General features: G+C 39.7%; 1 protein-coding gene across 5 annotated transcripts in view; it reads right to left on the bottom strand.

Moving 5' to 3' along the window:
* DOCK9 (dedicator of cytokinesis 9) overlaps nt 1-27395 on the bottom strand; it is a 134780-nt gene that overhangs the window by 4122 nt on the left and 103263 nt on the right. For 2 of the 5 annotated variants that reach the window (XM_054162924.1, XM_054162925.1), the window contains 15 exons: nt 20187-20324; nt 19699-19881; nt 18961-19074; nt 18615-18830; nt 15312-15369; nt 13455-13561; nt 8657-8779; nt 8265-8378; nt 8002-8007; nt 7563-7598; nt 6615-6761; nt 4006-4216; nt 1822-2012; nt 677-777; nt 351-489 (listed from right to left, as the gene is read on the bottom strand). In XM_054162924.1, coding sequence (XP_054018899.1) covers nt 351-489; nt 677-777; nt 1822-2012; nt 4006-4216; nt 6615-6761; nt 7563-7598; nt 8002-8007; nt 8265-8378; nt 8657-8779; nt 13455-13561; nt 15312-15369; nt 18615-18830; nt 18961-19074; nt 19699-19881; nt 20187-20324 — 1884 coding nt within the window. The remainder of the gene's footprint in view (nt 1-350; nt 490-676; nt 778-1821; nt 2013-4005; nt 4217-6614; nt 6762-7562; nt 7599-8001; nt 8008-8264; nt 8379-8656; nt 8780-13454; nt 13562-15311; nt 15370-18614; nt 18831-18960; nt 19075-19698; nt 19882-20186; nt 20325-27395) is intronic. The other 3 variants (XM_054162926.1, XM_054162928.1, XM_054162927.1) reach the window with 2 other exon arrangements.

Genomic DNA, 27395 nt, shown 5'->3' with positions numbered 1-27395 from the left:
TGAATTTGAGTTTTCCTTTCCTATAGAAATCCAGGCTGGTGCAAACTGGCTTTACTTTCTTAACAAGGAAGACTTAATTCTGAAAGTAAAGAAAGCATCTGCAGAAAATGCACAACGAGAAAAAAAAATAATTATGAATCACAGAATCTCAGAATATTAAAAGTTGGAAGAGACCATTGGTGATCGAGTCTTAAGCCCCCTGCCAAAGCAGGATCATGATTCCAATAGAAAAAAAAAATAAAATGAAAGAAAATCCTTTTGTGTAAAGCATTACATACACATTTCCTAGTGGGTTCACATGACAGTTACATTCTGAATGCTGGTATGTATAATTTAATTTCAGCACATACTTGTTCATGCATTATTTCTGAAAGCTCTTTTGCCATTTCTCTGTAGTTTGCCTTCATTTCTTCTTGATACTCCAACTGATCTTCCTTTATAAGTCGTTCATTTACACCCAGAGCATGCCCACAAGCTTCAACAAATTGCCTAATTTAGATAAAATAATTAAAAAACCTCTCAATCATGAACACAAAAGCCAAACAATCCATCCAAAATGTCAGCTTAAAGTATGTTTTTAATCTAGTGAGAACATTATAAAAGTCTTTAATACCCCCCTCCCCCCAGCTGGTATCTTAAGAAAAGTCAGTTGTTATTTTTCCCCCCCAAAACATACCTAAAAACTTCCTTTAATAGCTTTACTTTATTGTCTGGATATCTTTTGGTGTTTGTGTCATCTAAGAAAGCTCTTGCATATGCTAATGGCCCAGCATTAACCTGAAAAGAACAAGAATGACAAAATAGTCAGTTCTCTGACATATTGCCCTTGCAGTAACAGGTACCACAGGTGTCTGATTTCCTTTTCATAGCAGAACACAACAATTTAAAAAAAAAAAAGGAAGACTGTTGGAGTTGGAACATGAGAGCAGGAGAGCACTCTGTATGAGCCTGTCCTGGCACAAAGAAGCCACTTCGATGATGCAGCAAAATAACTGCTGATACTGCCTATTTGTCATCTCCAGTTTATTACTATGATAAAATGGGCTAAAACTACTACTGTTTTGTCTGCTTATCTCTTGAAAACCTTCATGTAAGCTGAAAGCTCTGAAACAATTAGCGATACTATGACAGCTACATGAAAAGTGGGTTTAATGACTTCTGACTCACCCCTGCTATTCTTTTATATCAAGAGTAAGAGGCCCTCCCTTGACAGCTTGCTGATTCTGGAACCACGGTTTAGGTTATGGTTTTTTCCTCTTCAACATGACAGCAGGTCATTTCAGATGACTGTACTTACTGTTCCGTTTGTTTGAATCAGTTAAAAACAACAGAGCAGCACTTTTGTTGCTGCATTGTTAAGGCTCTTACCTCATTGATTTGTACACACTACAACTGCTTTATGCACCCTCTTTGGTGAATCTGATGGTTTCTTTACACATTCAGTTTTTGCTCGCCTTAGGTGAAATGAAATGTTGCACAGTGAAATTTTCTACTACTACCCTCTTCCTATATATTGGCGATCCCTCTTCATCTCCACAGGGATCTTACCAAAACACAAAAGCAATGATGACTCTGCTGAACCTACTGCGAGCAGACCTACACCTAGGGAAAATATGTTCATTCATTCTTAAATGGGAAGTCACTACTTTATGGTAGTTTCCCTGTTACACCAAAATCTTTTTTCCCATTCTGGAAATAACTGCCAACAGGACATTCTTGAATATACAGAATGGGAAATTTATGACAAAAGGTCTACTTAAGTAACACTTTTTAGGGACAGGCGCAAGGAAAAAAGCTGAATAGCAAAGGATATGGTCTTACCTGAACGCTGACACTTCCTTGTAGCTTCAGCTGCAATTTGATCATATCCACTTCAGCTGATGAACAAAGCTGCCTGAGTTCTGCAACTTTTTTACTCATTTCATCAATGGCTACTTCAATTGGGTTTAAATCAGTATGGTGTTGGTACATTACTGGAATGCGCTTCTTCACATATGGGAAACAATGTATAGCTATGGACAGAGAAAGTTAACATGGAAAGAAATTTTTGAGTAAGATTAATTTTGATAGAATTTCATGCTAAAAATCTAATTAGCATAATTAGTTGCCCAATTTAAAAATAACTGAAATATTATCAGGTGTATAGGAAAAGAAAATACTGAAAATATGAATATGTATAGCTTTACATGTCTTACAGCATTATTGCTACTGATGATAAGCAAGAAAAAAACACTGGAAATTAATTCATATGAGAACTTTAAAAAGAATTGCTTATCATACACATCTCAAAAGAGGAGAAGAATGAAAAATAGTACAGCTGTATTTTTTATTTCTTCAAAAGTGTTAGCTATGGACAACTGACATTATAAAGTTAATTAAGTAGTTTTTATCACCACACTAAGACAGTAATACAGAAGTTCACACTTAAGAGTCAATGTAAGTCTTTTACTAAGAGCAAGGAAAGTTGGAGTCACAATTCTTGAAGTACAAGGGGAAAAAAAACACCAAACAAAGACTTGAGTATTGTCCCTTCAAGAAATCAATCTGAAAAACCTAGTTTGTGCTAAAAAAATGAAAAATATTTTAGCTGGTACCTATAAAGAACTTTAAGTGAAATGGAAAACCCCACAGAGAAACAGAATTAGAGCATCTGAATTAATGCTTCCAGTCAAAGCACAAGTTCAGCTTTACACCTTGTACTGAAACACTTCCAAATAGACCACAACTCCCTTAGAAGTGTAATAAAATGTTTTTGATCAGTGAACTAAACCTCTTTAAAGTTTGAGCCAAAAGGAAGACAGATGAGCACTGTCTCTCCCCTTTAAAGCTAAGAAATGAGAAACCAAACCACAGTGATTAGACCAAATTTACAATGGAACAAAGGCTGGAAATCAAAGCAGAACCCGCTCTTCAGGCTTTTTTAGTGCTTTTAGCCAAAAGAACCAGTGCTGCATTTTACATGTTCGAAGGCTGAAAGACGACCGAGAAATTCCGTACTGAGATCAGCAAGCATAATACCACCATTCTTTTCTGGTTTTTAGCAAAAAGAGTGAGCACAGGGAAGGGTAAAGGGGGAGATAAAGGCATTCCAGAACTACAAAAAACAAACAAGAACCCCCAACCAACAAACAAACAAAACAAACACACAAAAAAACCCAAACAAAAATTAAACCCCAAAAAACTCCAAATCATTTAGGAGTAATTAGGAAATTGTGATACTCTTTTTCCAATTCTTAGGGATGAAAAAAAATACACACACTGATATATATATGGTTCAAAACTAGAGAGGAGAGGATTTAGATTGGATGTTAGAACAAGTTCTGCACCGTGAGGGTGGTGGAACACTGCAACAGGTTGCCCAGGTGGTTGAGGCCCCATCCCTGTAGGTGTTCAATGACAGGCTGGACAAGGCTCTGGATGGGCTGATGTAGCGGAACACAGAACACAGAATTAACCAGGTTGGAAAAGATCTTTGAGATCATCGAGTCCAACCTATCACCTAACACCATCTAAGTGACTAAACCATGGCACTAAGTGCCTCATCCAGGCTCTTAAACACTGCCAGTGATGGTGACTCCACCACCTCCCTGGGCAGCCCATTCCAAAGGCCAATCACTCTTTCTGGGAAGAATTTCTTCCTAACCTCCAGCCTAAACCCGCCCTGGCATAACTTGAGACTGTGTCCTCTTGAGACAGGAGGATGTCTCTGCTGATTGCAGGGGGGGTTGGACTAGATGGCCATTGGAAGTCCCTTCCAACTCAGACCATTTTATGATTTAGAAGTGCATAATCATATTTTTTAGCATTGTTTTCAAGGTTGTTTTGTCTAATGGTATTTTGGTATACTTTGCAATTCTTGTCACCTCCAACAGCCATATGTCACATCTTCCAAATGACCTTTTTGTGACAAAGAACACAACATACAGAAAAATGTAGTATTGAGAATTAAGTACAAAACTCAAAAGAGCAGTTTTCTTTAAGAGGAAATTTCCATTCAATCAGTACCTGTCAGAATTGTCCGTCGCTTACATTGCTCTTCTACTCCTCCTTGTCTTTTACCAGCTTGAGTAAAAGGCATCTCAAACATAAAGCGACGAATGTTATGAGTCCTTTCGAAATCTGTTTTTCTTTCTTGTAACTCTTTTTCTTCAAAGTAAGGAACTACATGTGTAACTTGAATATATGCATATTTTGAATCTAAATCCTTAGGATTTACCTTAAAAACATGACAAGAAAATAAAATAGCTTCATTGTGAATAATGTGGATTCAATTGTAGTCACACAACTTTCAGAAATTACTGAAAATGCTTATGCTCTCACAGGGCTTCCTGGCATTCTGTTTCTAACTATGAGGAAGACCACACAGCTAGATGCATTACAACACAGTAAAGGTTTGGGTTTTTCTAATGTTCTTTAATAATGGCAAACAAAACTGTTAAATACAGAGTTATACCTGTGATTAATACTCAAAGACATAAAATCCCAGAAGCAACTATTTATCCTCTGTGACAGCTGATAGGACAGTACATTGGAGACCCAAAATTGCTATTGATAAAAAAAAAAATAAAAAAAAAAAAAAAATTAAAGCCCTACACAGTTTAGGCATCACCTTGAAAAGGCATTTCTCCCAATCTGCCCATCTCAACTCTGACACCCTATGAGGATCCCAAAGAATACACTGGTGGGAGCAGAGCACATTAAAAGGCTTCACTATTTAGTCAGTTCTGGGTTTAGATCTGGTTGAGCGAGAACCTCATGGACAGGAACACCTCTAATTTGGTAAAATCAGCAGTTATTTTCTAGTACCAATAGATAAGGCCTCCTTTGCCCAATAAAGTCTTTAAATAGACCAAGGAGTTACAGTTTTTGTAAATTCCCCCATGGGATAAAAAAGGCACCTTGCAATCTTTCTGAAAGTTCTTGCCCACCATTTTAGTCCTATACCAAATACTCTTATTATCTTTTCCTGTCTCTGAGACACTTCTATAAGTGGGAAACTCAGCAAGGTAAATTATCCATTTCTATTGGAACATAGTGCCTGATTATTATTAATTACATTCTGGTATGTTTTTTAAAGACCTTAAGTCACTCATTTTCATACAGCTGACAGAAAATTTTCCCTACAAATGCTGACAAACGCATTATAGTTAATTGTAAAGAATTCAGGAGAATAAACTGGAAGAACTGTGGAAAAACTGAGATTACAATACAAATCTCTTGCCTTCCACAGCATGAAATCTAGCCCTTGCACAAGGCCTCCAATACTGAAGAGCTCATCATTGCTGCCATTTTCAGACCAAGCAGCACAGAACTTTGTGAACTTAGTGGGAGAATCAAGGAACATAAGAGACAGGAAATAATAATAATAACAGAAAATTATCATAAAGTCTGAAGCCAAACAAAAGTTTGGCTGAAAAAAGGAATGAAAGGAATCCAGAAGGGAGCCTTGTGCAGTGTGTGTTGTTCTCAGTGCATGAACTACTGAAGCTTTGGGGCCTTCAATTGCAAAAGAAAGCATTTCCTGTGACAAACCTAGATTTAACCACATCACTTTGTGTGATCATTCTTTTCATACAGGTTAAGCACTCTTAAAATTGACCAGACTCAAAGACAAAGGATAAAAAGAAAAAAAAAGGTACAGAATTAAAATGCTATTTGCATGTGGTGCATTTCTCACAAGAGAAGTCTGTTAGTTACTTCCAAAGAAAGTTTGGACTCTGTATTCTGAGTGTAAATAAAGGAAAAAGTTCCAAAGAATGACTGTGCATGAAATGGCAAGAAATGTAGGCTTCAGTGAACACAGAATATAATCATAATACTTTTTTTTTCTAAAATACAATTATTATTTTGAGAGGTAACACTATGGGAATTAAGCTTTTTGGTTGTTCTTAGAACTAAAACCTAATAGGAGATTGTATTTCTCCCATGCCTTTCAAGGCACGAGTAGAGCTTTTATACACATATGACTGTGTACCAAATGAGTAACAGAGAGCAATCCCACAGTATATCAAGTAGATTAGTGGAAGTAATACATTAGAATATTTTTGTTGCAGTTTGAGCTGGGTGCCCCCCTGGTGTGTTCACTTCCTGTGTCCAGAGGGATGGACACAGGAAATTGTGTGTATTTCCTACCATAATTCTTTGCACCACTATAAGATCCAGTGTGGGGTCTGGCACTTTCTCTTTTCTTCCTCCTCCGTCAGCCGGTAACTGGGGGAGATATCTGCTGGCGTTGGGCCTGGCCACAGGGGCCACAAGGCCACAGGGGGATGGGCAGTCTCAGACCTGGCCAGCTGAGACTAGCCCAGCAGAGGGAGGGGGAAGAAGGAGCCCTGAGGGTCTCAGGTGTACCCTCAGGTGGGAATGGGATGTCTCTGGGTTTGCTTTGGGATCTTTCTTTGTCACTGCACTTTGGGTTGTCTGTAACATTTCACTGCTTTCTATTTAAACTTTCATCACTTTTGCAATCTGTTTGTCTGAGTTTTTATTCCTGCCTGTGGTGGGGAGAGGGGGCTGCCTCAACCCAGCACATTCTTGGTAGCAGAGGATGGTTGTTTTGGGGAGGGGGTCTGCCTCTAAACCCACCACAATTTTACAGAGAACAAAGATCATACTTTGCCAGAATCTTGAATCATTTTGACATTTTCAGATCCAAATTTGTCAGAGTAGAGTTTCTGGAGTCTTTGGGAAATTTCTGAGAGAGGTGTGAGTTTGGGCTCTTTGTAGATATATTCCTTTCCATCTTCATCCTCAAAGAATCCCTGTGAAAAAACAAAGCAATCAGAATTTTTGACAAAACTCCAATCACCCAAGGCAATGATTAAGACAAACAGTGTGCGTGGTTCAAAGCAAACATAAACATTTAACATCAGGATTCAAGCAAACATAAATAAGAGAAAATAAAATCTAAGTTAAAAAGCTTCCTAAGAGAATAAAAGAAAAAAAAAAAAAGTAATTATCTACTACAGAGTGAATGAAAGATAATGAAAACATACAGTTAAATTTGTAAAGGTTTATTATCAATTATGTGGTGTGCCAAGCCTTTGAGAGAACTTCTCTTCACTTTTATTTAAAAGTGAACTTTCAGCACTGTTTCACTCGCCAAAACAGAAATCTTGCTGCCTACTAGGACTATCTGATCCACAAGTATTTTGGTAATTGTTTACATAATAATATGAAAAAATTCTTTATGTAGTAATAAAAAAAATAAATTCCAGAATGTGAATTCAAATTAAAATCTCAATTTTCTGTTTTACTATCTTGGCATATATTTCTTTGGTTTTATTACAAAAAGCATTTGTTTTAAAACCGTAACTAAATACAGTAGGCAGTACATGGGAAGTGAAACAGGTCCTTGGTTTAAAACAACAAGCCATGTCTGAGTTCATGTTTGAAACCAGGAAAATAAATATTTTTGTCATAAATGAAACAGACAAAATAGAAAAGCACAACATATCATGTATAAACACAGGCTAGATTGACAAAAATACCCACATCAAACTAAGGCAAAATGCAGTAGTATTTACTGCATTGCTTGCTTTGTAAGCGGTCACTGTAATTACCTCAACATCTGTTTCACTGTCTGTAAACTGGTATTGCTATAAAGTTATAAAAGACAACAGAATACATGTGAAGTTATACTGCTCAGGGTATTGTACAATTCTCCATGCTCAGCTGAACAACTAGCAACTGGGCTATGTAAGTAGAAAAGTGTATTACTCTATATTGCGTGATACCATACTAATACATATGCATTCTAGACATACATTAGATAGAGGATGTGAAGCTGTCTAATGCACAGCCAGAACTTCTGTTGGAAGCATGCAATACTGATGGCAAAGAAAAGAGTGATTTGTCCACTAAATGGAACTTAATGTTATTTTTTGAATTGCAATGGCCATGAATGCATACCCATCTAAGAAGCAGCCTTGCAAACCACACTGTAGCACTACAGACATTAAGTCAATACATTGCTAAGAGCTGACATTATAGGGAACTTACCGCTGCCTTAAGGTAGTAAATAAAAGAAGAAAAAGAAAAACAAAAGGCAAAAAATTTACTGAGGAAAAACTAAGAATTGTACTGGAACCGACAAATGTTTTGAACTCATTAATTGATGGTATTTCATTATTTCTTCCAGAAGACATTTCTTGAACTTTTTGTGTCAAAGTATCAATATAGATGATGAATAGTACACCTTGTAAAATAAATTCTGGTATTTTTTACTCCACAGAGCAGACAAATGGAAGTTAAATAAAGCTCACCTGTCCAAAGAATGCTACCCTGAAGTAAGTTCCCAGCAGTCTTTTTCCGGTATGCATAACTTCTGTTACTTTACTGTATGCTCGATGAAGAGTGTCATATAGATGAGCAAGCCTCTAAAGAGAAAATAAAACAATCACGGGGTAAAAGAATAATACAGAACTTTCCTGTCTGCAAACAACAATGAATTATGTTTTACTGAGCAGTAGTAATAGGTCTAGCACTTGTATCAGAATGACAATGTGCAATATTAATAGTTAATTATTTAAAGAATTTCATGTTTCAGCTGCACTATTAAAACTCTTGTTCTATGATGTCCAATGTGTCATGTAGTTAGACCACAAAAAGTAGGATTTTTTTCCTTATTCAAATTTACTTATGATGAACAGAGTACCTCAAAATCTCTCCGCTTCTCATAAATGGGAATGATGAGTTTATATATGTCAGCAATGAGCTCATAGCGTTCTGCCTTCCACAGTCCATCGGCGCACTGCTCCAACAATTCCATCAGCACATCCTGGATGTGACAAAGTAAACGAATTCAATACTTGTGAGAAGCAAAGCAAATCATTATAACAAAGTTCTTTGCAACAGAATGGGACATCTTGCCCCCAAACAAAATCATCTACAAATAGTAAGGCCTGTAGTCAGGCAGAGGTTGGTCTCTTCTCCCAGGCAACCAGTACCAGAGCGGGAGGACAGAGTCTCAGGCTGCACCAGGGGAGGTTTGGGCTGGAGGTTAGGAGGAAGTTTTACACAGAGAGTGATTGCCCATTGGAACGGGCTGCCCAAGGAGGTGGTGGGGTCGCCATCACTGGTGGTGTTCAGGAGACTTGACAGGATGTTTGGTTGCATGGTTTAGTTGATTAGGTGGTGTTGGCTGATAGGTTGGACACGATGATCTTAAAGGTCTCTTCCAACCTGGTCTATTCTACTCTACTCTATTCTAATTTCAGTTATTGTGGCAATCAAAAATTGTTTAAAAGAAGAGGACAACAGAACAGGCTGAGTGCACACATGCACTCTTTGTTTTTATCACAAAGAGCATTTTTTAAAAGATACTTCTAACCCTTGAAGTCTGCAAATGACACCTGTATGAGGACCCAAGGCCTTACCTTGAGACCCCTGTCTTGTTCTATGTCTGTTTTCAAAGTGTGGCTTCCTTGTTGCTTTTTTTTTGTTTTACACAGATTATTTTAAAAAGGCAGTTATAGAAACATTTGACAGCTATGGGTCAAGCAAATTACAACAGACAAAACAAAACGATAAAATACCAAAATCTGTACTCAGAATTATCAAGACACAACAGTGAAATGTGGTATACTTGGTCTTGCATGAAAATACATGCAAGAGCATTTGAGAAGCTGAAAAATCCTGAAGGGTTAAAAGAGAGTCACAAGAAGACAAACCACCTTGGCTTTGTTGTGCCCTTGTAGCAAAAAGACAGTTAAGGTTAAACAAGAACTATCACAGTATCACAGTATAACCAAGGTTGGAAGAGACCCCAAGGATCATCAAGTCCAACCTGTCCCAACAGACCTCACAACTAGACCATGGCACCAAGTGCCACGTCCAATCTCCCCTTGAACACCTCCAGGGACGGTGACTCCACCACCTCCCTGGGCAGCACATTCCAATGACGAACGACTCGCTCAGTGAAGAACTTTTTCCTCACCTCGAGTCTAAACCTCCCCTGGCACAGCTTGAGACTGTGTCCCCTTGTTCTGGTGCTGGTTGCCTGGGAGAAGAGACCAACCCCTTCCTGTCCACAACCACCTTTCAGGTAGTTGTAGAGGGCAATGAGGTCACCCCTGATTCTTCTCTTCTCCAGGCCAAACAATCCTATGCTTAGCTCTATGTAGAATGAAAGCACACAATTTGCATTAGAGCATTTACATCATAAAGTCCCTTCCTTCAGTTTGTGGTAATTTTTTATTTTCCATGGATTTAATTTCTTCAATAAGCATAATGAAACTAAGATAGCATTATTATTATGGTCTAGTTTTAATAAATTTAAAATGACTTTGCTAACTCCGTTAAGTCAGTTACAATGGACAATTTTACAGATACTATGGAACAGCTTATAGCTCCTGGGACAAAGCTGTCATATACTTGGTCATGGCTTGAGTGTGACAGAATTACTGTAAAGAAGCTCATTCCCTTCCACATCCTCTTATACATCTTGGGCATCTTCAAAGAGATCCAAGAATCTCCAAGAGAATCAAAGTCTCAGACAGAGGTATCAGAAGGACATGGCATTTCTACTTCTTGAGAACTTCAGGTACCATTCTTGCATCACAGTGGTGAAACCAGAAGCTGGAAATAACTCCTTTTACCCTTAAGAGAGGACCCAATGCTGCTCTGTTTGCATCCTCTCTTTGGTTGTGGACTAAGACCACAAAAAGACATCACTAAGAAAAGCCAAGTTCAATAATGAGAGCCAAAAGAGACTATGGGGGTCTGTACAGAGACACCAGTATCTCCATCCTCAGTAACCTGGTGGCAAGAACTGAAAGACCAGTGTCACTGCTGGACCACAAGGATTGTCTCACTACTATTCTCTGACAGGTGTCTTAATTCAGACACCAGAGGGCATCCAAGTGCAGCAAAGCAGCAGAATATTTTTTTATGCACAGAGGAAAAAGTACAAAAAACCTAAAGATTCATGAGGGAAAGCTGATGGGAGGGAGGAAAAGGACATTTCAGGGGCACCTGTCTCAGGGCATATCCATTCTCATGGAAAGAGGTTTTTTTCCATGTATCTGACTCAGTCAGAATTTCCTTTGTAACCTTTTGTGAATGGCTCCTCACTCTTTTATGGCACACCTCTTAGAAGAGTCTGATTCTTCCACTAACCACGTCAGGAGACGGATTTTTTTTCCCGTTTCTTGGTACTTCTCTTGACTTTGGAGGGGCAGTGGTGGACACAAGATTATAGACTGGGCACAACAAACACCAAGTAGAAAGGAGAAAACCCACTTCCCTCCACTTCTTGACTCTATTGTCATTTGAATAATGCAGTCAGCCTTTGTTGCCATGAGCCTACACTGATGATTCCCATTCCATTTCTTGTCCACTAGAACTCCCAGGACATTCTGCAGAGCTGCTGCCCAGCCAGACTATCCCCAGCCTGTTCTGAGGCATTGAGTGGTTGTTGTGAGGGTTTTTTGTTTGTTTTGGGGTGGTTTTTTTGCAGATGAAGGCTCTGCACTTGTCTTTGTAGAACTTTGAGGGTAACCCTGGCTTGAGAGAGAATTGTTTTACAGAATGAAACTGAGAATAAAAAATGAGAATGAAACTGAGAATAAAAAAAATTTCATTTAACAAAATGGGATACTATACAAAGTCTTAAGATGAGTTTCACTTAACTAGGATGATTTCATATAAAAGACAATTTTGCCCTTTTAGAAATATGAAGGAATCCTCCCTGACCCCTCAGACTTGTAATCACTCTTTTGGAGATTTAACACTAAAGTAGCTAGCAATTCCAAGTTTTTAAAAAGAAATTCCACACGACTCTTGTTATCATATAAGAAGAATTGCTATCAGAGAAGCACTTTGCTCAGTAGTAGTAAAGTACAGTTTCTGATTTCTGTATCCAACTGATCAGTCATACAGGTTTTCTTTCTTAGATTAAAGCAGTTTTTCACACAAAAGGACACACTAAGGAAGCACCCTGCCTGTTTGGAAGTACTTCTGAAAAATACTGGTCATCAACTAAATAGTTCTTCCCTATTATTACTGTTCTGGAGTAAACTATAAGAAGTTATGAGAAATACTGTAACTTTTTACAGTATTTAATCAGAGTACTACACAGTTAAGTTTTCAAAAGGGTTGCATGAAAGGAAAAATGAAATTTGGCAAGGTTTGATCCTTGTGCAAGCTCCACAGGCTTATAATTTCACTCTTGGCTTACTTCCATTCATGGAAAGAGTTCAATGAGTTCAATGACCCAGAAAAAGTAGGATATTCTTTTTGCAGGGACTGAATAATGAGAAAAAGAATAAAGACATTCCAATTAAAAAAAAAATAGGAAAAAAAGAGACTTTAGATCTGACAAATGGTTTGCCAGGTATACATTTAGAATTTCTAACAAGTTTCCATCAGCAGTAGTCACTAGAAACCCAACTCTACTCACGCAGAGCAGCTTGTATTTTGCTTTGGGTAAGCTGCATTCTGTGCCGGATGAGGAGAATGAGTGACTTAAGGAATGCAACACATAAATTAAAAAAAAGGGCAATCTGCTAATGAGTGTCTTTGGAAAGAAAGCACTATTTATCTCATTTCAAATAATTCCAACTCCAACAGAAAAATGGCAAAATCAAAAAATTCTGTTTTAAAAATACAGAGCAAAGCAGTATCAGGGCATAGGAGAAAAAACCCAAGTACGCTGGGTAGTTTAAACCACTAAGTCTTTCACCTGTTCCTCCTAAACTTGTTAATATAGTCACAGTTTGCACAGACAAGTAATTTTGTCACACATATTTGCCATATACAAACTAAAAGAGAACAGTATTTTTTTGTTGTACAGTAATGCTTACACATCAGGGATTTTTTTCCCAACACAGCTACCACAAGCAGTGGTCTGTCCCTTCCTTCCCCACCTATACTGGCAAATATGTATAATGTGGACATAGCTGTTCAGAAGCAAGATTATGAGTAATCTTCTCTTATAGGCCTTGACAGTAAAATTCACTGTAGAGCCAACACAGACAGATCAGCAAAAACATGAGGAATAAAATCTAAGCTAGGAAAAGCTCCACACTGACACAAGCCTGGTGTCAGTAAAACTACTTTCATTGTCATTACAGGAAACTAAAACCAGGAAAAAGCAGTGAATACATTTTCAAGATTGCTGGTGTAGTAATCAAAGCCAGTTTTAAAAACCACAGATCTTGTAAACTGTATTAAATAAACCACATTATTGTTCATCCTGTCAACTAACTTAAAAACCCATGTTGATTAGTTTAATTCAAATAACGGTGTTGAGTTGTGCTAGTGCTTTAGTATGTGTAAATTCTCTAAAGCTGGGGCAGCTCATAGAAGTTTTTAATTTCAGCTTTAGGATAAGAACAACAGCCATGAAAATAACTACAATAGCCATCACATTAGCCAACCTCCAGACTGAAACACAAAACTTGGAGAAACAATGCTTCAACGTGCATCAATTCTAACACTCAATGTTTGCTTACTTCATTGAAGTGAACATCTTGCATTCCAACATCCTCCATCATTGAGGCTTCTTCATCTATATTAGGTGTGATTACTCTGAAAGCAGTACAGCCTTGCTTAAACATCCCTGTCATTGGAAAAGAAAAACAGACCTTTTTCCACCAGGATAACATTAGGTCATTTTGTGATGCTGGACAAGGCAGGCACCATATTGAAATATACTTACCAAATTAATAACTTTTGAAAATTAAAAATTCAGCCTCTCACTGCATGATTAAAATACGAGAGCTCACAGGACTGTGTAAGTATAAATAGGTTTTAAAATAAATAACTCACATATCTTAACATCCAGACTCTTACCTACCAAAATAAGTAGTGTCTGAATCTTCCAATTTTATCTTAAACCTGTGTCAAATCTACCCCACCCTAAGCCTAAGAAAATCAAGGTTACTTTTACACTATTTAATTAAACTGGCATGAAGTCATGCTGTAACTGTGTACACAAGCAGGCCCTGACTCATCAGCTTTCCTGGTCTGAATAACATGAATGGACTAATACCAACCACAGAAGATGATCAAAGAATGGCAAACCAGATTTAGCTGTAGCTACAGAAAGCCAGTCTACAAGCAAGAAACTCCTCACAGCAATCTTTATTTCCTTTACTGAAGTATGTAGCAAAAATGGGGTTTAGATCCTTCTGACATGAAGCCTAGCTCTTTTAACCATTTTGTTTAGCCCTCTCTTATTAAAACGGATTGTAAAGAAATCAGGATTTTTGGCCAAAATCTGCATGAATTAAAGCCTCAAGAACAATCAGAAAATAATACAGAAGCATGAGGACTTGCACCTACTGATTTCACAGCTCATTACTATGAAGATTCTTTCTGCTCAGGTGGTGGGAATATGACCAAAATTTTTACTGAATTAATTGCCTCAAATGCCTGGATTTGTGTCACTCCTGGAAATACCACAGGCAGAATTTCAACCTGCTCTGTCACAGTAGAATAAAGCAGCAGTTGATCCAAAGGAACTGCAAATTCATACAGATTATCAGCACTTATCAGTTCCTTACCAGGCTTCCAAGAGGATATATTCACTTTGACAAGCAACTTAATTTCAGATTTGGTCTCAGAGAAGGTTCTGAAATCATTGGGGCAGATAGCCTATAAACCACGACTTTGCTTCATTTGAATGGTGATGCAAACGCAAAGCTAAAAAGTTGAAAACATGAACTTGTCTGCCTACAAAAACAAAACACTAGCACAGCATCAGAATCACTCTTAACAGATCTCTGAAATTTTCTCCTACAGATCTGTTTTTCTTAGTAGAGCTCATAGAAGCTAATTCTCTCAAACCCTTGACTGAGAACTGTCCTGATCCTATAGATGAATGGCAGTTTTCTACCCTATCTCAATGGACATTAGAAACATCTTTTTACAGACAGCTGCTAACACAGAACACCAAGATCAATGGAGCATTCTGGGCACTGTTATCATTGCCTCAGCATCTGAAAATTTGTACACATTTATTTTGACTTCTCTGTCAATACCAGGTTACCCTATATGCAGTGAGAGACTGCTTGAAGAACAAGTATATTCACTGGTAAGCTTGTTTATAAAGAGTCTGATTCTGGTTGTTAGCAGCTTTGATATAAAATCAACATTTTTTACTTCCCTCAAAATTTATTTCACTTTCATCTGAAATGCTGTCCCTTGGACTGCAGGTATACTCTTAAATACATGAGTATGCTATCTGGTCAGGTCAGAATTTTTTACTTGATGAACACTCAAATGCCCGTAATTTCCTCAGGAAACTAATGTTTTTCCTAAACGGTAAAGAAAAATACAACATTAAAAGTAAGATTTAAACCCCATACCTTTTCGTGTGAGATACTCTGCAACCAGTGCTGCTACATGCACATAGCACATTGCTGCCTAAAACAGAAACAGTAATGACATCATAAATTACAGTTATAATGGAACCACTACAAACAACTGGTACAAGAGAATCCCTAGCCCAAGGTAATTTCTTTGGGTTTACTTTTTGCTGCTTTGCAGAAGATGTCCTATGATTCTGTAAGAATTCTCCGTTTATTCAATAAACCCCCACAACTGTGCAAGAGCATTCTCCCCTTCTTTACCAGAGCACTAAGGAGCAGTAGGCATAATAATACATAGAATACATAGAATAAACCAGGTTGGAAGAGACCTTCAAGATCACCGCGTCCAACCCATCAACCAATCAAACACCACCCAAACAACTAACCCACGGCACCAAAATTGCATGAAAAGGTAGTGAAAATTAAAAAGTAACAGGAAAACCATGATATAAGAAACCCAGAAAAATCTCTTTTGGGGCCTTATTTTAAATGTTACATGAAACAAAGGAGCTATTAATTCACAGATTGCATTGGGTTGGAAGGGATCCTTAAAAGTCATCTTGTCCAACTTCCCTGCAGTGAGCAGGGACACCTCCCACTACACTGGGCTGCCCAGGCCACATTGAGGCTGATTTGAATGTCTCCAGGAGACCTCAACCACACCCCTGGGCAATCTGTTCCAGTATTTTACCACTCCCATTGTGAGGAACGTCCTTATGTTCAACCTAAATCTACCCTGCTCCAGTTTACAACCATTGCCCCGTGTCCTACAGAGTCCTTCCCCAGCTTTCCTGTTGGTCCCCTTCAGATACTGAAATGTAGCTATAAGGTCTTTCCAGAGCCATCTCTTCTCCAGGTCAAAACAGCACAAATTATTTCAGCCTGTCCTTATAGGAGTGGTGCTCACGCCCTCTGAATAATTCTTCACAACATTTGATGTTTTTTCTACTAACTAATTCTGTCTGCTTTTTGGTTCCAGACCAAGAAAATCGGGGGGGGGGGGGGGGGGGGGGGGGGAGGGGAAGAACCCCTCCCCACCACCACCCGAAAAAAAACAACATAAAAAAAAAATCCATGTCAGACCATTTGAAATAAGCAAAAGAAGTAAGAGATCTGACCTATGAATAACATTTGAAAGAATTCAGTTGGTATAGTCTGGATAACAGGAATAAAAAGAAGAGGAAGAAGAGTAGGCTTCGTATCTTTGAGATGTTTTATGAAGGTGACACATCATTTTTCTCCACAGAAAGGACCAAAATAAAATAAATTCAAGATTATTCTTTTATTGAAAAGGTTTATGCTTACAAAGTTATTCTAATGGTAATCCTCAATGGAACATTTACATATGGAGGCTGCAGAACCACAGAGACTGGAACTGAAGGAAAAAGCGAACTGTCAGAAATTCTGTCTAATTCTACTTCATATGAAGTTGGGCTTGGCAATTTAGAGGTTGCACAGTCAAAGATTATTAGTTCTTCATATAAAAAATTAAAATCAGGCCTGAAAAGGGCTAAAAGAGTTTGTTTTCCAAGACAGCTGAAGTTGTTTCCTTCAAAATACAAGCTAATATCAGAGTGGCGCGTACATCTTCCGTGTTGCTGCCACAGAGGAGAAAAGAATTCTAGTACTAAGACACAAGTAAAATAACAGCTACTATTTCTTGGAGCTATTTAACTTGCTTACATGATGATAAGTTGAACAGACATGTTTATGAAATTCAGTGATGTCATGCAATGTGATTAACTTTCAGATGGAAAAAAATTCCAGAAAGAGACAAAATTAATTCAGTTTCCTGATAAAATATTTATATCAAGACATAAAAGTCCCTATTCCCAAGTCTCCTTTTTGCTAGAACTGAATATTCTAACAGCACAGTGAAATCACAACTTGCTTTCTTCAACCAAAATATTGTGATTTGTCAGTTCTAAGAATGGTGAGATTTTTTTCAGTAAGCACTCTGGAATAGAATAAAGGTAATTCTGTAAAGGCAACTGGAGAGTAATTTAAGGAGTGGCTTTGAGTGTTTTAGCGAAGATGTTTTTAAGTAGAAGCTCTGTGTCTTTCATGGTTTGCACTGAGCCTTCCTTAGTAGCATGTCAGCTACAGTAGTTAAACACATACCTTACATTAGTGATCATAAATGCTTTACAGATGCACTTGAATAGGGCAAAAACTTATCAGCTGTTGAAACTAATCCACTACTGGATTAAAACCTGGTTGGAACACCCGTCCCAAAGAGTTGCAATAAATGGAGTTAAATCCAGCTGGCAGCTGGTCACAAGTGGTGTCCCCCAGGGCTTGGTATTGGGGCCAGTTCTGTTCTGGATCAAGGGCATCCTCACCAAGTTTGCCACTCCCACTGAATTTAGTGTCATCTGCAATCTCCTTAAGGATAGAAAGGCTCTCCAGAGATCTGGACAGGTTAAATTGATGGGCTGAGGCCAGTGGGATAAGGTTTAACAAGACTAAGTGCCAGGTCCTGCACTTTGGTCACAACAACCCCAAGCAATGCTACAGGCTTGGGGAAGACTGGCTGAAAAGCAGCAAGGTGGAAAAGGATTTGGGGGTGCTGGTGAATGGCCAGCTGAACATAAGCCAGCAGTGTGCCCAGGCAGCCAAGAAATCCAAAGGCATCTTGGTCTGTATCAAAAACACTGTGTCCAGCAGTAGGGGAAGTGGTTGTGCCCCTGTACTTGGCCCTGGTGAGGTCACAGCTTGAGTACTCTGTTCAGTTTTGGGTGCCACAGTGTAAGTAAGACACTGAGGTCCTAGAGCATGTCCAGAGAGGAGCAACAAGCTGGTGACAGGTTCAGAGGGCTACATACAAGGAGCGGCTGAGGGGCCTGGGGTTGTTTAGTCTGGAGAAGAGAAGGCTTAGCGCTTTCTGCAACTACCTGAAAGGAGGTTAAGGTGAGGCTGGTGTTGGTCTCCTCCCACATAACTAGCAATAAAAATGAGAGGAAATGGGTTTAAGCTGTGCCAGGGGAGGTCTAGATTGGATGTTAGGAAAAACTTCTTTACTGATAGACTGGGGAGGTATTGGAACAAGCTGCACAGGAAGTGGTGGAGCAGCCATCCCTGGAGGTGTTCAAGAAGAGTGTAGGATACAGGTTAGTAGTCATGGTAGTTGTGTTATGGTTGGACTTGATGACCTTAAAGGTCTTTTCCAGCCTTAATTATTCTGCAATACTAACAATTCAACTTTTATTTTTAAAAGCTTATTATACTAGCCAGTACATTCCATTTCAAGGAAGGTTAAGCTCACTGTGAAGACAGAACTACTTAGATTTTTTTTCTTACCTCTGAAAGATCTCCATTTTTAACATGGATCCTTGCCATGCTGTCTAACCAAGTCTTCCTTAGTTCAGGTGTACTAGCATAAGACTTTGCCAAACTGTACTGGAGGTCTACAAGCATTTCTGGATCATTCTCATGCTCTTTCATTTGAGCTGTAGCCATCAGTACTGTACGAATCCGTTTTGTTAAATCCTTAACATCGGAAGGGAACGTAGTGTGCTGAAACATGGAAAAGTTAGGTTAACTGTTTCTATTCTTTGCCTAATAAAAAGCTGAAAGATAATTGCAGGAGATGCTATGAAAGTTTTAAGCATCCCTCTATAGTATGGAAAGAAGAATAAGCACAGACCTTGATAATTCTGTCATTATTGGCACAATTATTGATGATGGAAAGAGATTGCTGAAATCTAGTTCCTCCAATTCCAACAACATCAGCGATTAACTGGCTTACTGAAATAATAACCTTCAAAGAAACAAGTATCTTGTTAGTGCATATTTCATTACATATCCTTGAGATGTACCTATGAAGCAATTACAAAGGAAGCTTTCTCCTTTTTAAATGCATAAAACTCTACTTGATTTTTTTTCAGAGTTACAATAACACAGGGAAGATAAAATAGGCTTGTGTGAATTTAATGCATGTGCCTCCTCTGCTCTTAAGACTGACTGCTAGGTGAACTAGCCAGAGGTCATAAAAGTAGTAAACTATTGCTCCCAGCTTTGTCAGAAACCACAATTGTTTATATATTTTTGTTGCTTTAGACTTTTACTTGCTTGTTGCTGCACTCTTCTTCAGATGCAACAAGGTATGCCATGTAACAATCAAAATAGCATCTGCAAAACAGAACACTTGCTACTGACAGAAAATATTTATGAATCGGAGGGCCATCCAATTGTTTCTAAGTATTTCCTTGTACTGAACATACTTTTACCTTCTTACTCTTAGAATAGTACCAGCTTTGCTTGAACCCCAAATAATTTCTGTCTTTATCTGACAGGGCTTTACATACTGGCCTGCAACAGTGCACCTACAAATACAGCATTAACAACAACGACAAAAAAAAAAAAGGGGAACAAGTATACTAACTTGCAGATGTGTCCTAACAAAAGACTTCTTCCCTGTGTAATCAAAATTATTTCTCATTAAGAAGTACAGCAGCTGTGAAGCTTCAGTTCGAATTGAACTCAGTTTGGAATTACAATACTTCAGAATTTCATAGCACAGTGCAGAACACATATCAGCTCTACCTTCGTAAAATGTAGAAGGAAACTGAGGAAACAAGAAAAGAAAAATTATTCTTTACAACTAGCTTCAGTCTTGATAAAAATAAGCATGTCAGGAAAATTACAAATACATTCATATTCCAAAACTCTAGGAAAAAATTAGACATCTATAGTAGTTCACGGCATGAAGCGATTTTTACAGTAATTCACAGGACAAGTATTCCATTGTTGGGATCAGACCAGTCCTTTTTCACCAGCTTTGAGATGTTAGCTCTTAAATTTTTACACAGCATATTGTTACCTAAGGAACTGGCTAAGTACTTGAAGATTAATTATTTTAAAACTTCTTACCTTATAAATAAGTGCCCTTAAAGCAATGAAGACATTTTTCAGTGCTGTTTCAGACTGATTCTTTTGAAGGAAACAGAGGTATACATCAAATACTTTCTTCATCAGTGGATTATGCCCGTGATCAGTCAGTAACTGGTTCTTTAAATTGAGAGATACAGTTTAGGAGTTTTGTAAAATCATACATTTATATAATTCTAAAGCATACAGAGATCATCCAAAACTAGGATATTAAAAGAAAGAAATAATGTATTTTACATTGCCAAGGTAATTCATAATATAAATATATCTGAATTTCTAACATTTCACTATTCTTGCTTATAAAGAAAGCATTGGCTTCTGAATAGACTTAGAAAGCCCACTTCATTCTAACAGCTGTTAATTAAATCAATTATTAACAACAGTTCTTTTAAGGGCACATTCCAAATATTATCACACCTTGGTACACTGCTTTAGCAGCTCAAACAGCAGAATTTTCTCAGAACATTACCTTCTACTACAATGCTCTCAAAAAAACCATAGCTGCAAACCTAACTCCCATCCACTCACCATCTTTTGTTACTGTCCTAAAACTTAAACGCCTCTTAAAGACAAAGGTATTTGTTACTTTTCAGAGTTGTACCTGCATCAATATTTCAAAGCTCATTCTGAGCCATGCAATACACAAGGTTACTCTTGATTTCTGTATCATGTTCAACAGCTGCTACTATAAAACTTTTAAAATAATGTGATCTCCTCCAGTTTCTCTAGCACAGATACTAGCTGTGCAATGAATTTTTAACAGCTCATATAGCTTCTGTTTGCTTCTGGGGACCTGTTTTGTCCTTCAACCACTGATGTCTCCACTTAAAAAACACTGAAACAGGTTAAACCATTCAGAGACTGCTCAATCCAGTCCATGAAGTCAAGAACTGAGACGACCACACCAAGTATTGCTTCCTCTGAATCCAGTGGACCTCCAATGCAATTCTACTAGGTTTTGCAATTTCTGCAACTCCCCTCTGCAAATTCCTCCTCCGTGTCATGCAAATGCTGCAAGTAAGTTTTAAGCTAATATGAACTCAAATGACCTAATTTAAAAATTTGTAAGATTCACAAGGCCCAGCATAGAATTGTGCTCTCAGAAACGTAAGTTTACTTTGGTTGAAAGAGACCTTCAAGACCAAATCTATCCCTTAACCCAACACTGCTAAGCCAGCACTAAACCATGCCCCTAAGTACTGCATCTACACATCCTTTAACTGCCTCCAGAGAGAGCGACTCCACCACTTCCCTGGACAGCCTGTTTCAATGTTTGACAATCTTTTGGTGAAGGAATTTTTCCTAATGTCCAGTCTAAACCTCCCCTGGTGCAACCTGAGGCTGTTTTCTCTCACCTTATTGGTTGTTATCTATCTCCTATTCTCCAGACTGAACAGTTCCCTCAGCTGCTCCTCATAATATTTGTGCTCTAGAACCTTCACCAGTTTGTTGCCCTTCTTTGGACCCACTTCAACATCTCAATGTCCCTCCTCTAGAGAGGCTCAGAACTGAACATAGTATCTGAGGCATGGCCTCACCAGTGACAAGTACATGGGGACAATTACTTCCCTAGTCCTTCTGGCCACACTATTTCTGACACAAGCCAGGATGCCGATGGTCTTCTTGGCCACATGTGTAGACTGCTGGCTCATATTTAGCCAGCTACTGACAGGGTCATTTTCTGCTGCGCAGCCTTCTAGACACTCTTTCCCAAGCCTGTTGTATGTGGCTGTGGTAACGCATGTACAGGACCTGGCACTTGGCATTGTTGAACCTCAAACCACTGTCCTCAGCCCATTGACCTGGACTGTCTGTAGACCAAAGCACATTGCTCTCAAATGCAGAAGAGATGTCTAATTGCAGAGGTCTCATTTTTTTTAATAATGGAGATGCAGAATAAAGTTTTCAAGGCTAAGGAATTTCAGCATAGTCCTAGGAATTTTGGGTGTTCCTCAATATTAAAAAAAAAGTTAAGGAGGCAGTCCTCCATAAAAGCCACTCTGATAATGTGGAGTTGCAACCCAGACAACTCAGTGTAGCTTTAAGCTTTGAGGATGTCCCTGCCCATGACAGGAAGGTTGGGCTAGATGATCTTTCAAAGTTTCTGTCAACTGAAATCATCCTATGATTCTATGTATTTTAGAACACCTGATTGAATAGAAGCTCTACCTGTTTTGTTTGGATATTGTAGATGATTGTGGTAGGTTGAGAGAGGGCTTAGCTCTCCCTCCTCCACAGAGTAAGAAACCACAGCTAACTCAGTCGAAGAGCAAAAGCTATATATTTACAAGCATATATGGAAAGCAGGTTATATATAACACAATATATACAGGTATTTACAATATATACACAGAAATACACAGCAAAGACAAATAACACAACAAAAATCCCTCCCTCAGGGAGGGATCCCCTCTTTGGAACCCCCTCTCTCCCCCCCTTACCTCCCTTTTTCCCCAAAAAGGGGTTAGAGAGAGAGAAAGGCAAGTTACTAAGGAAAAGAGTTGTTAGCAAGCTTCAAAAGCCCATGCAGGATTAGTGTTTGCTTATCTGAAGGCCAAGTCCAGCAGTTCGCAGAAGAAGCAAGCAGGGAGAACAGGCTGAAACACCAAACTCCCCCAACTCCCAAACCGAACTGAACTGAGGAAAAAATTTTCCAACCGCTTCACAATCTAAAGCTGAATTTTTGTTTATCAACCAATGAAATTCGTTTAGAATATCAGAATGTTTTGGTTCTAGTACCAAAAACATTAGCCAGTGTGTTCCAGCAGTGTTTGTTCTTAAAGGCACAGCCTCAAACGACCACAGTCCACCCCTTTCTAAACAATTTCATTGGCTGTTCGTACTGTCCATCCAATCCAGAACAATATTTACAGTTCGTAAGTTAAGTTCATCGTCCATTCCGGCTATACTCAGATGTAGATGATTCAGAAGTCCAAGAAAATCCAAAATCAAGAAAATGGAAAACAGTTTGTCTCTCCGCAGACGAAGCGAAGAAAAAGGGAAACAGGGACTCAGGGACTCTCAGTTGACTCAGGGCTCTCAGGGTTCTCAGGGTTCGTGCACCGTAGATTCCTCAGGGACTCTTTCCTTTGGACGCGCTGTAGCTGTACAACATTCTGAAATTAAACTCTCTCAGCTAAAGTTAAATCTCTTTGTGGAATACACTGAATTTCACCATTCTCTTGCATTACCCAGTAAGTGTGACCCGGACCTTCTGCTGAAACCACCCCTCGGACAGGTTTAGCCTCTCCTGAGGGCGAAAATACCCAAACAGTTTTACCTAACAGATTCTTTTCCCTAACAACAGGAACTCTATCACCTTCTACTTTCTGTAGCAGATCAGAATGTGCAGGTCCAGCTCGGTTCACTGAACCTCTACTGTTCACCAGCCAGGTTGCTTGTGCTAAATGTTTCTCCCAGTTTTTCAAAGATCCACCTCCCATGGCTTTGAGAGTGGTCTTCAACAAACCGTTGTAGCGTTCAATCTTCCCTGCAGCTGGTGCATAGTAAGGAATATGGAAAATCCACTCAATACCGTGCTCTTTTGCCCAGCTCTTTACAAGGTTGTTCTTGAAGTGAGTTCCGTTGTCTGACTCAATCCTCTCTGGAGTTCCGTGTCTCCACAGGATCTGTCTCTCCAGACCGAGAATGGTGTTGCGTGCAGTTGCATGTGGGACTGCGTAAGTTTCCAGCCATCCAGTGTTTGCCTCTACCATAGTAAGCACGTACTGCTTACCAGAACGAGAACGTGGTAGAGTGATGTAGTCAATCTGCCAAGCTTCACCATACCTGTATTTGGACCATCTGTCACCATACCACAAGGGCTTAATTCTCTTTGCCTGCTTAATAGCAGCACAAATGTCACAGTCATGGATGACTTGTGTGATGGCATCCATGGAAATGTCTATGGATCTGTCACGAGCCCATTGGTATGTTGCATCTCTGCCTTGATGTCCTGACGAATCGTGAGCCCACCGAGCTAAGAATATCTCACCTCGGTGTTTCCAGTCGAGATCAAGTTCAGAGTCCTTGTCTACTTGAGAAACTCTTGCAGCTAGATCTGCCTGATGGTTGTGCTGCTGTTCCTCAGTAGCTTTGCTCTTGGGAATGTGAGCATCAATGTGTCTCACTTTCACTGGAATTCTCTCGATTCGATCAGCAATGTCTTGCCACAGTTCAGCTGCCCAGATGGGTTTTCCTTTCCTCTGCCAGCCATTCTTTTTCCAGTTCTTTAGCCAACCCCATAGAGCATTGGCTACCATCCATGAGTCGGTGTAGAGATAAAGCTTTGGCCATCTCTCACGTTCAGCCACGTCGAGAGCTAGCTGGACAGCTTTTACCTCTGCAAACTGACTGGATTCTCCTTCTCCATCCTTCGCCTCTGCAACTCGGCGTGTTGGACTCCACACGGCAGACTTCCACCTTCGCTTGTTCCCGACGAGACAACAGGAACCGTCTGTGAACAAAGCATATTTCTTTTCATCATCAGAAAGGTCATTGTAAGGAGGAGCTTCCTCAGCACGAGTTACTCTCTCCTCTGGAGGTTTAGCACAGTTGGTATCTTCAGGCCAACTTGAGATCACCTCCACCAGACCAGGTCTTTCAAGATTTCCCATTCGAGCTCTCTGTGTTATCAGGGCCATCCACTTAGACCAGGTGGAATCTGTGGCATGATGTGGTGTGGAACCTTTGCCTTTGAACATCCAATTCAAAACTGGCAATCTGGGAGCTAAGAGAAGTTGTGATTCAGTTCCAATCACTTCAGAAGCTGCTTTCACTCCTTCATAGGCAGCTAGAATCTCTTTCTCTGTTGGAGTGTAATTAGCCTCTGAACCTCTGTAACCTCGACTCCAGAAACCAAGAGGTCGTCCACGTGTCTCACCTGGAGCTTTTTGCCACAAGCACCAGGTTGGACCATTGTCACCTGCAGCCGTGTACAAAATGTTCTTAATGTCTGGACCATCTCGCACAGGTCCCAGACCCACTGCTTGGACTACTTCTTGCTTTATCTGGTCAAAGGCTGCTTGTTGTTCAGGTCCCCAGTGGAAACTGTTCCTCTTCCGAGTCACATCATACAGAGGTTTCACAATCTGGCTGTATCCAGGAATGTGTAGTCTCCAAAATCCCACTATCCCCAAGAAACGTAGAGTTTCTTGCTTGTTCGTGGGATTTGCCATGGTAGAGACTCTATTTACCACATCCACTGGAATGTGTCGGCGTCCATCCTGCCACTGCACTCCCAGAAACTGGATCTCTGTGGTAGGACCTTTCACTTTGTCTCTCTTGATGGCAAAACCTGCATTCAGGAGAATGTCCATGATTCTGTTACCTTTCTCGAAGACTTCCTCAGCAGTTTTACCCCAGACGATGATATCATCGATGAACTGGATGTGTTCTGGAGCACCACCTTCCTCCAGAGCATCATGGATTACTGCATGACAGATGCTGGAGCTGTGGATCCAGCCCATTGGCAGTCTGTTGAAAGTGTACTGGATTCCTCTCCAGGTGAAAGCAAACTGAGGCCTGCATTCCTCTGCTATGGGAATAGAGAAGAAGGCATTAGCAATGTCTATGGTAGCATACCATTTGGCCTCTTTGGATTCCAGCTCATACTGGAGTTCCATCATGTCTGGTACTGCTGCACTCATAGGCGGAGTTACTTCATTCAGGGCTCGGTAGTCCACTGTCAGACGCCAGTCTCCATTCGGCTTTCGCACAGGCCACACTGGACTGTTGAAAGGTGAATGAGTTTTGCTGATGACTTTCTGACTCTCCAACTGACGAATCAGATTCTGAATGGGCAACAAAGAGTCACGGTTGGTTCTGTATTGTCTGTGATGCACAGTCCGAGAAGCAACCGGCAACTTAATGTCCTGAATCTTGTGTTGTCCCACAACTGCAGATTCATCAGAAAGCTCAGGTCTAGCAGATAGCTTCAGTTTTTGTCCATCAATTTCTACAGAAGCTACTCCAAAAGCCCATTTGTAACCTTTAGGGTCTTTGAAACGCCCTTCTCTCAGAAAATCAATTCCCAAAATACAAGGTGCATCAGGTCCGGTCACAACTGTATGCTTTTTCCATTGTTTACCAGTTAAGCTTATATTAACCTCCACTTTACTTAACTCTTGAGATCCACCAGTGACTCCCAGAATAGTTATGGACTCTGATCCCTGATAATTTGATGGCAATATGGTGCACTGAGCTCCTGTGTCAACCAAGGCCCTGTACTTCTGAAAGTGTGAAGTGCCAGGCCACTGGATGTACACATCCCAATAGATTCTGTTATCTGTATTACCCCTCTCCTCCCCCTGGCGGGAGGCAGGGCACCCCTAGTTATGGGGAACATGTCCACAGGTGCAACGAGCACACTGTGCAGTGTTAGAACTGGAGCCACTGTTGGAGCTACTAGAGTTGTCCTGGGGAACTGTAGAAGTAACAGCTACCCTTCTGGTATTGCTACCTCGGGTTCTGCCACTTTGCAGTTCTCTCAGTCTCCTGAAAAGATTAGAAGTTGGTTGACCATCCCACCTGTTCATGTTCTCACCAAACTGATCACGCAGGGTAATCCAAATAGTCCTACGTGACTGCCTTGGTGGTCTGTTTTGGTTTGATCTGTTTTGGAATGACCTCCTTGGAGGATGTCTATTCCTCACAGATGAAACCTGTACCCACCTGGAGGAAGAATTGGAATCATCTCTTTGTGCCAATTGGGAGATGGTGTTTTTAAATTCATCCTTCAGCTCTTTCATACAATTCTCCAGTTTTCCAGACAGAGTTTCAATGGCTGAAACCAAAGAAACACGTGTCATGCTATCATCCAATTGTCTCAATTGATCAGTGAATTGGCCAACCGTAAGAGGAGCTCCACCATAATTTCTTGCTACAATTCTGCTTGCCAGAATGTTTGCATAATTGGAAGGAGCAAGCTTGATGAGCTTTTTAGTAAGACCATTTCCTACAGGAACATCATCAGGATTCAGAGATTCATGTTCACCATAGAGTACCTCTCTAACAGCAAATTCTCTCAGACGCTTGATTCCCTCATCTATGGTAGTCCAGGGCTTAGGATTCCATGGAAGATCATCTCGGGAAGGGTATCTCATGAGAACCGCCATTAGAAGGCGTATCCACAGATTAACCTTACCGAGAGCCTTGCCTAGATGTCTATCTATTCCATTATCCTTTGAGAGA

The sequence above is a fragment of the Dryobates pubescens genome, chromosome 7, assembly GCF_014839835.1.
Source record: "Dryobates pubescens isolate bDryPub1 chromosome 7, bDryPub1.pri, whole genome shotgun sequence".
NCBI lineage: Eukaryota > Metazoa > Chordata > Aves > Piciformes > Picidae > Dryobates > Dryobates pubescens.
Note: the sequence above shows the minus strand (reverse complement) of the source record. Positions and strands in the feature narration are given on the sequence as shown.